A 14,572-nucleotide genomic window follows, 5' to 3' on the forward strand; every position below is an offset into this window, starting at 1 on the left:
GTTACAGTGGTACAAAACGGTCCTCATTCATCCGTTGGCACATGTCTCTCTGGGTAAACTGCTGACAGGGCCAAAGTGATAGGGGTTATTATTAGTTTTTGTTTTTTGATTTTTGGGGTGTTTTTTATCTGTTTTTTGTTTTTGAGACAGATTTTCAATCTTGTTGCCCAGGCTGGAGTGCAATGGCGTGAGCTTGGATCACTGCAACTTCTGCCTCCCGAGTTCAAGTTATTCTCCTGCCTCAGCCTCCGAGTAGCTGGGATTACAGGCATACCTCACCATGCCCGGCTAATTTTGTATTTTTATTAGAGACAGAGTTTCTCCATGTTGGACAGGCTGGTCTCAAACTCCCGACCTCAGGTCATCCGCCCACCTCAGCCTCCCAAAGTGCCGGAATTACGGGCATGAGCTACCACCTCAGTATTACGTTTTTAATAGAAAAGTTAGATTGGCTTTACTTTCCAACCAGCGTCCCTCGTTCCAGCCCATTTGCAGACTTTTGGGTGGTCGTGGGATGAAAACTTCTGGTGAGGAGGTGGGCTGAAGATGGCCATCCTTCCTCCTTGCTCTTGGATTGTCTGGGCTTCATTTCTAAGGTGGTCTCAGAGCCCATGGTGGAGGTTGGGAAGAGCAGCACTGTCTAGCCCCTTTGGTCTGTACCCATGTTCACCCCACACCCACAGCCACCTGCCTTTTCTGTGGGACTTGAAAAGCATCAGGAATATCGTCCTACCTGAAATTCTTCCATTAGACCCTGATTAGTTGAATTAATCTAGGAAATCAGATTGAATGACCATTTATTTAATGACCCTTTCAGATCTGGCTGAATCCTTGTCCCAGAATGTTCCCTGCTCCTGATCTAGCAAAGATGGCCGGCTGCTGACTTCAGAGAGAGGTCATGGAATAAGTTATTGAGTCCGGGGGAAAGTTGTTATCATAAGCTCCATTTTGCGTCACTAGAAAATGAGTTACCATTGTTTATTAAGCATTCGCCTTCCAACATTCCTTATTTCCTTTTCCCTGTCATTTGTTTTTAAGTGATAGTCCCCCTCCTTGGCTCCACACCTCTTTTTTCTGTTCTTATGATAAATCGGATTCTCATTGAAATAACTAGTTTATTCCCACAAGATAAAACACTTGAAATGAAAAATCCAGTCCCATCGAAAGTGAACCCGGGGACAGTATAAGAACTGAATCACATTGCTGAGCCATCCCAGCTATCAGTGGGGAGTCTTCAAACAGATCTTCTGCTTAAACAAAGCCCAGTTAACATATAAAGGAAGTAGCCATCAGTAGAGCCCAGCAGGCAGCCCCTGCAAGGAAGGAGCTTCCAAAACTTTAGCCGTGATGAATAGCATGTCTATCACTGCTTCACAAATCTCCAACTCTTAAAAAAAAAGGCTTTTGTTAGTGTTCAACGTTGACAAGCAAATCCATCTTTATCTAAGTTCTGGGCATCATGGTTACTCGTAGCTGGGCGTGGTGGTGTATGCCTGTAATCCCTGCTACTTGGGAGGCTGAGGCAGGAGAATTGCTTGAACCTAGGAGGTGGAGGTTGCAGTGAGCTGAGATCGCGCCATTGCACTCTAGCCTCGGCTAGTGCAGTTCCGCAGGGCCCTCGTGCCTCCTATATGCCAGCCCTTTGCATTTTCTGTATATTTTCTTGAATCCTCAGACCAACCTAGTAAAGTAGGTGCTTTGTTTATCTAATACCATGTAACAGACCATCCCAAAACTTAGTAGTTTAAGACAACAACCATACATTCTCATGATTCTGTAGGTTAACTGGGCAGCTGAGCTGCCAGTGGCTGTGTTTAGCTGAAAGCTCAGTTGGGCTGCTTCAGCTCTTCTCCAAGTGGCTTCTCACTCATCCTCCAGGGCTTCTCCAGGTGGCCTTTCTCTTTGGCAGAGTATCCTGGACTGCCTTAAAGCATAGCAGCTGGGTTTCAAGAGGGGAGGGTTCCAAGAGGACTAGCCCCCACCATACAAGTGTTTACAAAGGCACTGCTTCCACCACGCTTGCTCATGTCCCACTGGCCAGAGCGAGTCATGTAGCCAAACCAAGCTGATGTAGGAGGAGACTTCACAGGGGTTTAAATATCATATGACTTGTCGGGAGTTAACCAGTGGAAGAGTCTACCACAGTAGGTATTGTTTAGTCTTCTTTTGCAACTGAGAGCACTGAGGCTCAGAGAGGTTAATCTAGTTGCCCAAAGTCATGCGACATTGTCAGGAACAGAGGACCCAGGTCTATCTAATACCATGTTCTTTTTTTTTTTTTTTTTTTTTTTGAGATGGAGTCTCAATCTGTCACCCAGGATGAAGTGCAGTGGGATGATTTTGGCTCACTGCAACCTCCATCTCCCTGGTTCAAGCAATTCTCCTGCCTCAGCCTCCCTTTGCTACCAATACTGAGTCAACCTGATATAGGTTGAGGTGGTATAGTAGGAGGTAGGCAGGGACCAGGAGCCCAGTACAAATGGCAAGTGAGCTTCCAGGATTCTTTAACCCAGAGGACAGCCTGGCCAATTCGGTGGCCCACCTGCCCTCCTGGGTGGTTCCACCCAGCAGCACAGGCAGCAAAGACAGGCCTTGATAACATGCTCCAGGCCGCAGTCTGGGTTTTTCAGTCTGATATTCTGACCCCATCTCCCCACCACCCCCGACGACTTTGTTCCTCCTCTCCTTAACTCCAGGATAATCTTCTGCAGCACTGGCTTGTCATTTCTCCCTCATCACCTCCTGCCCCTTGCATCCTTAGTCACTCTGCCTAGAATGCCCCTCCCATTTCTAGAAACTTCTTTGAGTCCATGACAGCCTGGGCACTTCTCCGTGGGGACCTCTCTATAGGCAGAAACCTTTAAGACCCCTTTCTGACTGCTGGCACCCATACCCCCACAATGGTTGGAGTGAACTAAAGGGTGTTCCTCCAGGAGTCTGCTCAGAGTCTTAGCACAATGTCCATGTGTTTTTCTGCAGCCCCCAACTATTTTAGTAGCCATCCGCTGGGGGCACCCGGCAAGTGCCCTTCCCTAGACTGGGAAACAAGTGGACACCAAGTCATGCAAGCCCCATGTTCCAGCCCAGATTCTTTCTATCATTTACTAGGTGACCAGAGAAAGTCATGGAACCTCTCTGAGGTCAGCCACCCCTCTATGTCCAATAGCGACAAGAATAATCTCTGCTCTGTCCAGCTCACCCAGTGTCAGAGCTTGGGGTTAAGAAAGGCTTCCTTGGTGACTAATGTAGTATTCATGTGATAGGGATCCTTCTCTTTAAGAGGCCTGGTTTGGAGGGCTCTCAGAAAGTCTTCTCTACACCCCAACGGGCTTCTGTTCACTCTATCCCTCAATCTGTCATGATGCCTGAAATTCTGCCATCTGTCATTCTTTTGGGCTAAGGTATTATTATTGTTTCTATCCAGATGGCCCCTGTTAAAAGATGCCAGCGATCTGGGAATGGTGACACAGTAGCCCCAGGAGCAAAAGCCTGCTCTACCATTAACGAGCATCTCTTTCATGGTCATTCCCTGACCCTAGTGTTGGAAGGGAAATAGGTGTGAGCTTTCTGGAGTTAAAGTTGGCAATACTCATCAAAAGCTTTACAAATATGCACACCCCTTTGATGCAACGATTCCTTCTCTGGAAATTTCTTCTTTTTTTTGAGACAGAGTTTCGCTCTTGTTGCCCTGGCTGGTGTGCAGTGATGCAATCTCTACTCACCACAACCTTCGCCTCCTGGGTTCAAGTGATTCTCCTGCGTCGGCCTCCTGAGTAGCTGGGATTACAGGCAAATGCCACCATGCCCGGCTAAGTTTGTATTTTTAGTAGAGACGGGGGTTTCTCCATGTTGGTCAGGCTGGTCTCAAACTCCTAACTTTAGGTGATCCACCCACCTCAGCCTCCCAAAGTGCTGGGATTACAGGTGTGAGCCACCGTGCCCAGCCGGAAATTTCTTCTAAGGGAACACTGTGTTCAAAACTATGTATACAAGGAAGTCTTATTTATAGTAGCACAGAATTATAAATAAATAACTTAAATGTCCAAAATAGGTAATTGGCTAAATAATAGTATATGTGTACACTCAAATACTACCAGGGAGTGTTTCATGGGCCTGTGACCAAGGCACAGGGCCCCAAGCTCAGAAGGCCCCTCACTTGCTTGAATGCTCTGCTATCACTGGCTTCAAATTCTTAATGATTTTGAGCAAAGGACTGCTCATTTTCATTTTGTGTGGGCCACACACACACTATGTAGCTACTTCCTAGAATATTATGTAGCAATTAAAATAATGCTTATGGAGAATATTTATTGAAATGGGAAATTGCTTCAATTAAATGAAGAAATGAGGATCCGAAACCATAAATGATGCAATTCTAATTTTGTTTAAAATAGAAACATGTAGATAGATAATTAAAAAAGAGTGAATGAAAATTTACCATACCTTGTAACATATACAATGTTAGAGCAATTATCTCTCTCTCTCTCTTTTTTTTTTTTTAGATGAACTTTTGCTCTTGTTGCCCAGGCTAGAGTGCAATGGCATGATCTCAGCTCAGAGCAACCTCCACCTTCTGGGTTCAAGCAATTCTGCTTCAGCCTCCCAAGTAGCTGGGATTACAGGCATGTGCCACCGCACCCAGCTAATTTTGTACTTTCAGCAGAGATGGGGTTTTACCATATTGGTCAGGCTGGTCTTGAACTCCTGACCTCAGGTGATCTGCCCTCAGCCTGTCAAAGTTCTGGGATTACAGGTGTGAGCCACCGCACCTGGCCCAGAGCAATTATCTCTAAGGAATCAAAACTACGTGTATTTTTTTATTACTATTTTCTTCTTTGGATTTTTTTTTAATTTTCCAATACAAAGAGTATGACTGTGCTTCCTGACTAATATTTCCAGAAGAGGCAAAAAATGTACATCATAGCTGAAAACAAGCAATTGTCTCTCGTGCCTCTGAGTGAATACAGAGCCCTTCATATGCACAGTAGCCTTCGGGATAAACACATGAAGAGAAGATCAGTTGATGAGGAAACCAATTATGATGAGCTTCTCAAAGCTGAAGACTGATTTCTGGGTCCCCACTTCCCTCGACAGGCCTGGCACAGATGAAGCACAGATAAAGTGAATGGGCACCCGGTCTTATTTATGGTGTGAGGTCACGAGTAGTCTTAACCCATGACATGTCTCACCACATATTATATTAACCACACTATGGTCTATGGTTTGGTTTGGTTTTGTTTTGTTTTTTGAGACAAGGCAGAGTCTCACTCTATTGTGCAGGCTGGAGTGCAGTGGTGCGATCTCGGCTCACTGCAACCTTCACCTCCTGGGTTCAAGTGATTCTCCTGCCTCAGCCTCCTGAATAGCTGGGATTACAGGCGCAAGCCACCACACCCAGCTAATTTTTTTTTTTTTTTTTTTTTTTTTAGTAGAGATGGGGTTTTACCATGTTGGTCAGGCTGGTCTCAAACTTCTGACCTCAGGTGATGCACCACCTTGGACTCCCAACTTGCTGGGATTACAAGCATGAGCCACTTAGCCTGGCCCTACCACTCTATATTTTGACTTGGAAGCTAGACCTTCTCTCTGGCCTGGGACTAGACTGCACCCAGAGTGAATTTCTGGATCAGGGAGAGGAGCTGCCCCTCAAGCCCTTTTGTGCCCCATTTCTCTCTGGAGCAGAGGCCAGACTTATTCCTACGCAAATCTGGGGGAGCACACGCGGCTCCACCTGCTTCCCTGGTGTGGGTGTTGCATTGCAGGCTTCACCCCAACAGCAGAGGGCAGTAGTGGTTAGCAGGCCCAGAAGGAGACCTGGGGTGGGAGGTCCTCCTGTAGAGAGTGGCCCCCCCTAACTCCACACCTAGCTCCTATAAATCCCCTCTCCCAAATCTTTTATCAGGCTGTTGCTGACTGTCCTGACTCAGCTGAGTATGGCAAGGGACACGAGAATTAGCTCTCTACATCCAAGGCCTGAGTTAATGTCCCCATGTGATAGATGAGACCACAGGGGCCCTGAGAAGGGATGAATTTGCTGAAAGCCACACAGTGAGCAAGGGGCAAACAGAGATCTGAGCACTACTGTGGGGAGGCTGGGCTTATAACATGGAGCTGCCCCTTGTGAGACAGCTATTCAAAAGGAGGTGGGCAGCCCCAAATATGAGTGATGTCCCCTGCACCTTCTGTGTGCCCATGCCTGGGACATGTGTCTCAGTCTAGGGCACACTCATGGCTATGCTGGGGTGATAGGACCACCCTGCCTCTGAACTCCAACACTTTTTTCATCCCTGTGTTGCTCGGTGGGCCTTTCCTGCTCCACTAAGACTGAAATCTTCCCGGGACACAAGGGGGGCCTCCTTCTCCTGCCTGTCTTCCCTTCAGCATGCCCAGCAACCAGCAGGGCTCACAGTGCTCAGGGAAGATGTGGGGGCCCGAAGGTGGACTGTAGAGGGCATCACAGTGCTCATCTGTGCTCTGCTGAGCCCGGGCTGGGCTGTGGGAGCTTCCTCCCCTTCCTCAGTTCCCTGGTGATCTGATGAACTCCTGAGGGTACATCCTGCTGTCCCACCTCGGGCCTTCACCCCATGATGGTCCACTGGGAACTCCTTTCCCCAGCGCCTCTTTTCCTCTCCTTTGGCTCCATTCTTCCTCCTTAGGACCCAGCCCTGGTACATCCCACCCCCTGCCCCATCACCTGGGCTCCCACAGCCTCTGGCCTATAACCCTGGGGACCCTGAACACTTCAAGATGCAACATAGTCCATTGGGGAGGGGCCTTCAGAGCCCCACAGATCTGGGTTCAGACCTGGCTCTTCCACTGCACAACATGAGTCAGCTTGGCAAGTCCCTTAACCTGATCTGTGAAAAGGAGATGCTAACCCTTGCTTACGTGGACAGGCATGAGGCTTCAGAGACAGCACAGGGAGTGCATGGCAGAGCAGGCAGGCAGCTAACAGCTGCCATTTGTACCTTCACTGGATTATTTATATCTAAGATCATTCTCCCTGTGAGATGAAGAGCACTTTGAGGGCAGGGATGGGGTCTTTTTGGGTGTCCCAGGACTTAGCATAGGTTGAAACAATGACTGGATGAATGAAGTGTCTGGGGATGGTCAGGGACTCTGAGAAGTCTGCTCCCCACCATGAGATTCAGGAAAACATCCCTCACCCCCCATACCCAGCTGTACTCAGAAGAGCCTCCTCCCCACCTTAGCCCCACTCTCCACGCTTGCAATGACAGCTTCACCTCAATGACTTTTTCCCTCCTAATTATCCTTTTAAATAAAATTTATGAAGGTTTTCATAAATTTTAAAACTGATTTACACACTTTAATAAAAGCATGTGGTGGACAGGGAGTATTAGGCTGCAAATTTTCTGCAATAAAATTGACAGAAGCACATCCTGGATTATCAAGTTTGGGAGCTGCCCCCTCCCCCAGCCCCCAGGAGCTGCCTGCTTGCTCAGGATTGACAAATGTGCCTCTTGCTTGGCAGACGACGGTAAGCTGGGACGGAGACAAGCTCCAGTGCGTGCAGAAGGGCGAGAAGGAGGGGCGTGGCTGGACCCAGTGGATCGAGGGTGATGAGCTGCACCTGGTAGGTTCCTGGCCTGGGTCAGCCTGGGTACTCAGAGGCCCTGGTCATGATTGAGGTCTAGATGGACCTTGAAAGAAGGCACTATGGCTGGGCCTTGGTTCTGTTGTGAAGCTTCTCTTCCAAGGGCCTGGAGAATGTGCCTGAGTGACTTTAAAATCCAAGCAATGTGTTGTACAGGTCTAGGCTGACCCAGTCGTCTAATCAGAGGGAAGAGGTGAGGAGATATATCTATTAAGCATCAGCAATGAGCTAAGCCCTTTTGCATTCTATAACTCTTTCTATTCTCTCAGAATAGGAATATGGCTCTTATTTTAGAGATGAGGACATGGAGGCTCTGAAAGGTTAGATTACATGTTCAAACTGCACATCTAGAAAGTGACGGAACCCACATTTGCTCCCAAATGATGTATATATTCAACGTGCCACATTGCGTAGGCCAAAGCCAAGAAGAATTCTCTAAGATGTGATCTCCGTCTGGGTCAGCGGGAGGTGATTTGGGAGGGGAAGCATCAGGGGGTCCTGTTGGACAGCTCTGAGCCACATCTGTTCCACTCAGCCAGCTCTGTCTATAGGGTGCTGCAGAGCACTCCACCGTACAATTTAACTGCCTTTCCAAACGATTGGTTACTTAAACCAACTGTCAGAGAAAAATAACAGCCAACGAGTATTTTCAAAGTTCCTGCCGCAAGTGTGACTCTGCTCTGGCCAATGACCAACATCTGCTTTTGTTTCAGGAGATGAGAGTGGAGGGTGTGGTCTGCAAGCAAGTATTCAAGAAGGTGCAGTGAGGCCCAGGAATACAACTTCATCCCAAGGAATGAGCGGTGTGGATGTGTGGGCCAGGATCTCCCTCTTTGCACAGCATGAGGCAAACGTCCAGCCACCCCCAGGCATGTTAGCAGAGTCTGTCTCTTGCCTTTGTCTCTTCCTTTTCTTAAAACGAAGCCATGCTAATAAAGTGATCTCTGTTCAAGACGTCTGTTTAGGGGAAGTTTCACTGCCCACTGTGCTCACTTTTTTCCCGGGGCTTCTGAGGCCAGCTTCTCCTGGTGCCACCCATGGGCAGAGTGGATAAATTCAGCCACATGTCTTCATATTTAGTCCTGAAATTGCACCTGTGTTTCTCTCCAAGGGCACAGGCTTGGGTCTAGAATGGCAGGATGGGAGGGTAGCCTGACATTCAATCATTTGTGTATATCATGTTATATATCTAATTGTGGTCAGTCTAGTGAGTGCCACAAAAGCAGGAGAAGAGAAACCTTCCACCCTAGAGATCCAACTAGCAGAGAATGTCTATGTAGCTGCACAGTATGCACAGGAGAAGCTTCGTCATATTTGGGAATGAAATGGAACTGAACAGGATTTTCAGCCCAAAGCTTAAAATTACTTAAAATAGGTGATAAGTAATCACCTATTAGATTTAATTTCAGAGATGTCATGAGAAATGTCACGACCCCCAGACTATCACCCCATCTATGGGCTGGTGTGAAGCCTTTCTTTTCACTGTTGTAGATGAAGCATAACTTGCAACTCCCCTGAAAGAGACAGAGCAGCCTCGTGTTCACACTAAAGTGTAGGAGATTGCTAGCTGCACCTTTGCATAAAGCAACACAAGAAAACGGAAGGAGGAATGAGGATGTGAGAGATCATGGATACGGAAAACAATTGGAAAAGGACAAATGGAGGACCCCCTTGGTACACCTGGACTATGCCCTACTCCTTGACAAGAGTTAGGAGTCAGACCAGCTGAATAAAAATCCCAACTTCACCACTTACAGAGAATACTGGGACTGATCTTAGTGGGCAGTGGGGAGCCACAGGAGGTTTTTGAGCAGGAGAGTGACATGATCATCCTCTGAGAAGAATGAATCTGCCAGCCATTCTCTCAGTTGCAAGAAGAGGAATACCAGTAAGGCAGTTAGGAATATCAGTCAGCACAGGAATTTCACTTCATATGAGATTAATCTTCCCAAAGAAAAACATGTAAAATAAGAGGAATGTTTTCTATTTCACATAAATCTATAACCACAGAAACAGGCTTTTGGCTTTAATGCTGCTTTTCATTTTCTCAGCACTATCCAAAGTTTGCAGAGGGCTCGCTCCTAAGCTGGCAGCAGCATGCATCATGGGGGGTGTCCAGGCTTCTTGGTGGCATGCTAGCACCTCTCACCTCTGGTTGAAAGCTACTGATGTTCACTCCATTTTCGGAACACTACTCCAAGTACCACCACTTAACCAGCACTTGGATGCCATTGTTATAGGATATAAAAAAAGATTTTCAATTCTAACAGCACCGGATAACATAACTGAGCATTAATAAAGAAATCACTCTGTGAATTTCCAAAGCTTGGCAACAATACTGTGATGCCCATGAGGACTGACAAAGGATGGAGATTTTGTATTTATCAGCTCATCTGGTACCTCTAGGCTGTGGAAGTGGAGTTAACCACATCTGACAATTCCCTGGGCCTGCCACCTTGAAAAGTACAGGATTTTTGACATTTTTGAACTGAAAGTTAACAATATTTCAAAACATACTCAGAGTCTTCATTTTTTATTTATTTATTTTGAGACAGTCTCACTCTGTTACCCAGGATGGAGTGCAGTGATGATCTTGGCTCACTGCAACCTCCATCTCCCAGGTTCAAGCGATTTTCCTGCCTCAGCCTCTCGAGTAGCTGGAATTACAGGTGCCCACCATCACACCCAGCTAATTTTTGCATTTTTTTTTTTTTTATAGAGACAGGGTTTTGCCATGTTGGCCAGGCTGGTCTCAAATTCCTGGCCTCAAGTAATCTGCCTGTCTCAGCCTCCCAAAGTGTTGTGATTACAGGTGGGAGCCACCGTGCCCAGCCTCTGAATCTTTATTAATATATGTACATTACATAACTTCAAGCTTTAAAAAAATAGAACTGTCATGTGAAGTAACTCTGGCAGGATGCACTGAAGCCGAGCCCAGTGCAGTAGCAAGCTCTCAATGAGGAAAGGCAAAGGATGAAGTGCTTGAGTGTCCATGCTCTGGAGGCACAGGGCCTGGGTTCAAGTCCCAGCTCTGCCACTTCCTGGTTCTGTGAAGTTAAGGCAAGTCATGCAGACTCTCTGTGCCTCAGTTTATTCATCTGTAAATTGAAGCTAACTACTCCTCAAAGATGTTTTGTGAGGATTAAATGAATCTAATACATGTAAGCAACTTAGAGTTGGTGTATTTTATTTGCAAAGAGATTTGAGCAGTGTCTGGCATATAACAAGTCAATTTACATTTGGGTTTTTTTTTAAGGGACTGAGAGGCACCTCAGGGGTGGAATCCACCTGACTTTTTGCCCACAAGGCATGGATAGAAACTGAAACTGCGGGAGAGCCGGGGAAGCATTTAACAGAATTTGAGGAGGGAGATGGAGGGGTAGCCTATCTAGGACAGGAAGTCCCAAGACACCATTTCTGTAGCAAAGAGAGAGGCTAGAACAGAGCCTTTTTGATCTCCTGGGGATGCAAACTCAACTGCAGGTTCTCTACCACCCCTCTCTATACACACTCAAGATACTAGTTGGGACACTGGAGCTTCTGATGCGCAGACACAGTGACCCGAAATCACAGAAGTTGTGGGAGGACAGACTTCAGACCCTAAACTCCCAAGGCCCCTAAAATATTCCCTGGGCAACCTCCAAAACCTTTCCACAAGAAAAACATGACACATTGAACCCCAAGGGCCTCTCTGGAAGCCCTAATGTAGAACTTCTGTCTCAATTAACTAGGGCATGACTATTGTTCCTTTCAGGAGCAAACTGGACAACTCAACACTGCAATTAACACCCTGTATAACTTTCCTAGATGTTCCCTCTATCTATGCCAACACCGCCAGCAGGAATTTCCCATGCCACCGCACCCCCCACCTGCAGATCGGGTCTGTCTCAACCCTGAGACCCCAGGGCTTCTCCTCCTCCTCAGCCTGGCCCCACATCCCACTCTGAGCTGAGTCAACACCTGCTGAGTCAATCCCACTCTGCAGCTGAGTCAGCACCTACAGGACTGAGTCAACTTAAGTAGCAGAGACTTGCTAATCATCCACCTCACAGGAATGGACTTCCCTCTCCAAGAAAATTGGGACAAGGATAGGGATGGTTGTTTCTTTGTTTAAATAGATACATATTAGATTCACTCTGAAAGGGATACTTAACGATGATGACATTTCCTATCCCCCCCTCCAATTATCAAAATAAACCCTACCAGTCCTTCAGAGACAAGTTGGGGTCCTCCTCCCCCAAACACTAACAGCTCACAAGATTCCCCTTCTTTGAGAACTGAGCCTCTCAAAGGTGATCCTGGCCACTTCTACTTTCTGAAACAGGTTCCCCCAATAAAGAAAGACTAGCTCAGAATTACAAAAGTTGAAGATGATTTTAAGTGATTACATATAACAAATTAAATACAATGTTACATAATCAGGTACTAGTTCCAAGCATGGGGCTTATAAAATTTATTCATAGCATATCTGAGGCAGTCTGGTTCAATCATCATGCACAGTTTGAAGGAAGAGAACAACTTCATTCTGTCCCATTGCTGTCTCTCTTCAGCCTTTGTGTATCATTTCATTTGGAGATAATATCAAAGGTTGCAACGTCTTTCATGAATGTGAGGTCTGGGCCAAATAGTCCCGTCCCCAACACTGTGTTCCCCATTGGAGGCCCTGTTTGAGCTCCTGACATTTAAGTCAGTCTTATCATGTTAGACACCCCTCGTAGGCATTGGGCCTGTTTGTGACTGCCCACTATCATGAAAAACTCTTCTGTGTTTAGGGAAGTTCCTTCCATCCAGTTAGGACCTCCATCTCTTCCAGTTATTAATAGCAGGATGAACTCACTTTTTCAGCTGATCTGGTAACCACATTCCAGCCATAAGGCTGAGGTTCCCCTAACTAGAGGTGCCCCAGTAAAGAGGTTTGGAAAGAGAGCCATGTGAGGAAGGTGGATTACGTGGATCTGATCCTTTGGAGATGGTGGCAGCAGAGGAATGGCTTTGGGATGGCACCAGCGGTGGAGCTTCTGGTTCCTGCTGTCCAGGATCATGGACATTATCTACACTGGCAGTGGACACTGAGTAGTACTGCAGTGTAGATTGTGTGTTGTTCTCTGATGCATAGCCTTTAGGCTTGATCCTAGAGATTTGTGGAATACCTAAAATTCTGTAATTCCTTTTTCACTTGAGCTAGAGTGGGTTCTGTTTGCAATAAAGCACAGTGCCTGCCACACCTTTTGGTGGGTATCTGCCCATCTCACAGCTCTCTCCTTTTCCCTGAGACCAGCCCTTCAGATCTATGGTGCCGGGCAGGAGAGGAAGCTGCTGCACATCTGCTCTTTCCAGCCCGGCTCACAGTCAGAGCTGATTGGACCAGGTTAGCTGGACACCTGACTCATGAGAGCCAAACAGATCTGCCCTGGAAATCTGGAAACAGGATTCAGAGATGCTGGTGAGCCTCTGCTGTTGCTCAAATTGAGGATCCAGAGCCTGAGTTTTGGTGGGCAGGAGGGGAAAGGAGTGTTCTATTGATCTGTGTATACAAAGGCAGAGAAGGCTGCTCTGCAGAGAGAAAAATAAAGCAAATATGCAGAGAGAAGCCCGGAGTCACAGCTGCCATGTTCCTGGTGGCTTTTTAGATTGTGGACACAATAATCCTTTGTCAGGCCAAGTGACACTTCCCACTGGAAGACCCTAAGACTTATTCCTGTAGCTTCATATCACTTTTCTCTTTCAGCCCTAAGCAAGTGGAATTTTGTTACTTTAATCTATAAGAATATTTTCTAAAACAGCCACTCATTTGGTAATTATCATGTACCTCTCGGAATTTCCCAAGATGGTTTCCTTGTATTGCTATTGTTTTCTATAATGTTTGTATAAATATAATATATACTTATACTTGTTATTGTATGAGTCTTATACATAAAAGAGTTGTTTTATACATAATTATATGAGTTTATAGGGTAGGGAGGCTACACTTAGCATATCTCTGCCATACATACCCTCTCACCTTCCTGAAGTAATTATATCTTTCTTTTCTTTTTTTTTTTTTTTTTTTGAGATTGAGTCTTGCGCTGTCACCCAGGCTGGAGTGCAGTGGCATGATCTCAGCTCACTCAACCTCTGCCTCCTGGGTTCAAGCGATTCTCATGCCTCAAGCTCTGAAGTAGCTGGCACTACAGGCACCTGTCACCACACCAGGCTAATTTTTGTATTTTTAGTAGAGACAGAGTTTTATCATATTGGCCAGGTCGGTCTTGAACTCCTGGCCTCTTGATCTGCCCGCCTTGGGCTCCCAAAGTGCTGGGATTGCAGACATAAGACATGGAGCCTGGTCCATTTTTTAAAATTATTACAAACCCATGATCACTTACAAACATGGTTATCTCTGAAAAGTGGCACTTAGAGGGCCAGGAGGAAAAGCATGACACTTGACTTTCACTTTTCATTTTATATCGTGTTATATGATTTAAGCCATTTCTTTTTTTTTTTTTTTTTTTTTTTTTTTTGAGACGGAGTTTCGCGATTGTTACCCAGGCTGGAGTGCAATGGCGCGATCTCGGCTCACGGCAACCTCCGCCTTCTGAGTTCAGGCAATTCTTCTGCCTCAGCCTCCTGAGTAGCTGGGATTACAGGCACGCGCCACCATGCCCAGCTAATTTTTTCTATATTTTTTAGTAGAGACTGGGTTTCACCATGTTGACCAGGATGGTCTCTTGACCTTGTGATCCACCCGCCTCGGCCTCCCAAAGTGCTGGGATTACAGGCTTGAGCCACCGCACCCAGCCAATTTAAGTCATTTCAAAATGAGAATATATCCTTTTTATAATTAAGAAAAGTTAACACCTCCTGATGAATTAATAAATCAAGGCAGTGATACCATAAAATAGAGAGGGAACCAGGAGGTGCTTTTGCCTCCTATACCACCTATGACCTGGTCTGCCAAGAGGTGAACTCTGAACCTTA

At 46.4% G+C, this 14,572-nt stretch overlaps 1 protein-coding gene and 1 long non-coding RNA gene across 2 annotated transcripts in view; one reads left to right on the forward strand and one right to left on the reverse strand.

Moving 5' to 3' along the window:
* The window catches only part of RBP1 (retinol binding protein 1), a 31,664-nt gene extending 23,095 nt beyond the window's left edge, over positions 1-8,569 (forward strand). Inside the window, exons 5-6 of the mRNA XM_078354999.1 lie at positions 7,493-7,594; positions 8,329-8,569. Of these exons, the coding sequence (XP_078211125.1) occupies positions 7,493-7,594; positions 8,329-8,382 (156 nt within the window). The 3' untranslated portion in view covers positions 8,383-8,569. The remainder of the gene's footprint in view (positions 1-7,492; positions 7,595-8,328) is intronic.
* Positions 1-14,572, reverse strand: part of LOC144579916 (uncharacterized) — a 166,976-nt gene that overhangs the window by 53,616 nt on the left and 98,788 nt on the right. The window lies entirely within an intron of this gene.

Source organism: Callithrix jacchus, chromosome 17 (assembly GCF_049354715.1).
Source record: "Callithrix jacchus isolate 240 chromosome 17, calJac240_pri, whole genome shotgun sequence".
Classification (NCBI taxonomy): domain Eukaryota; kingdom Metazoa; phylum Chordata; class Mammalia; order Primates; family Cebidae; genus Callithrix; species Callithrix jacchus.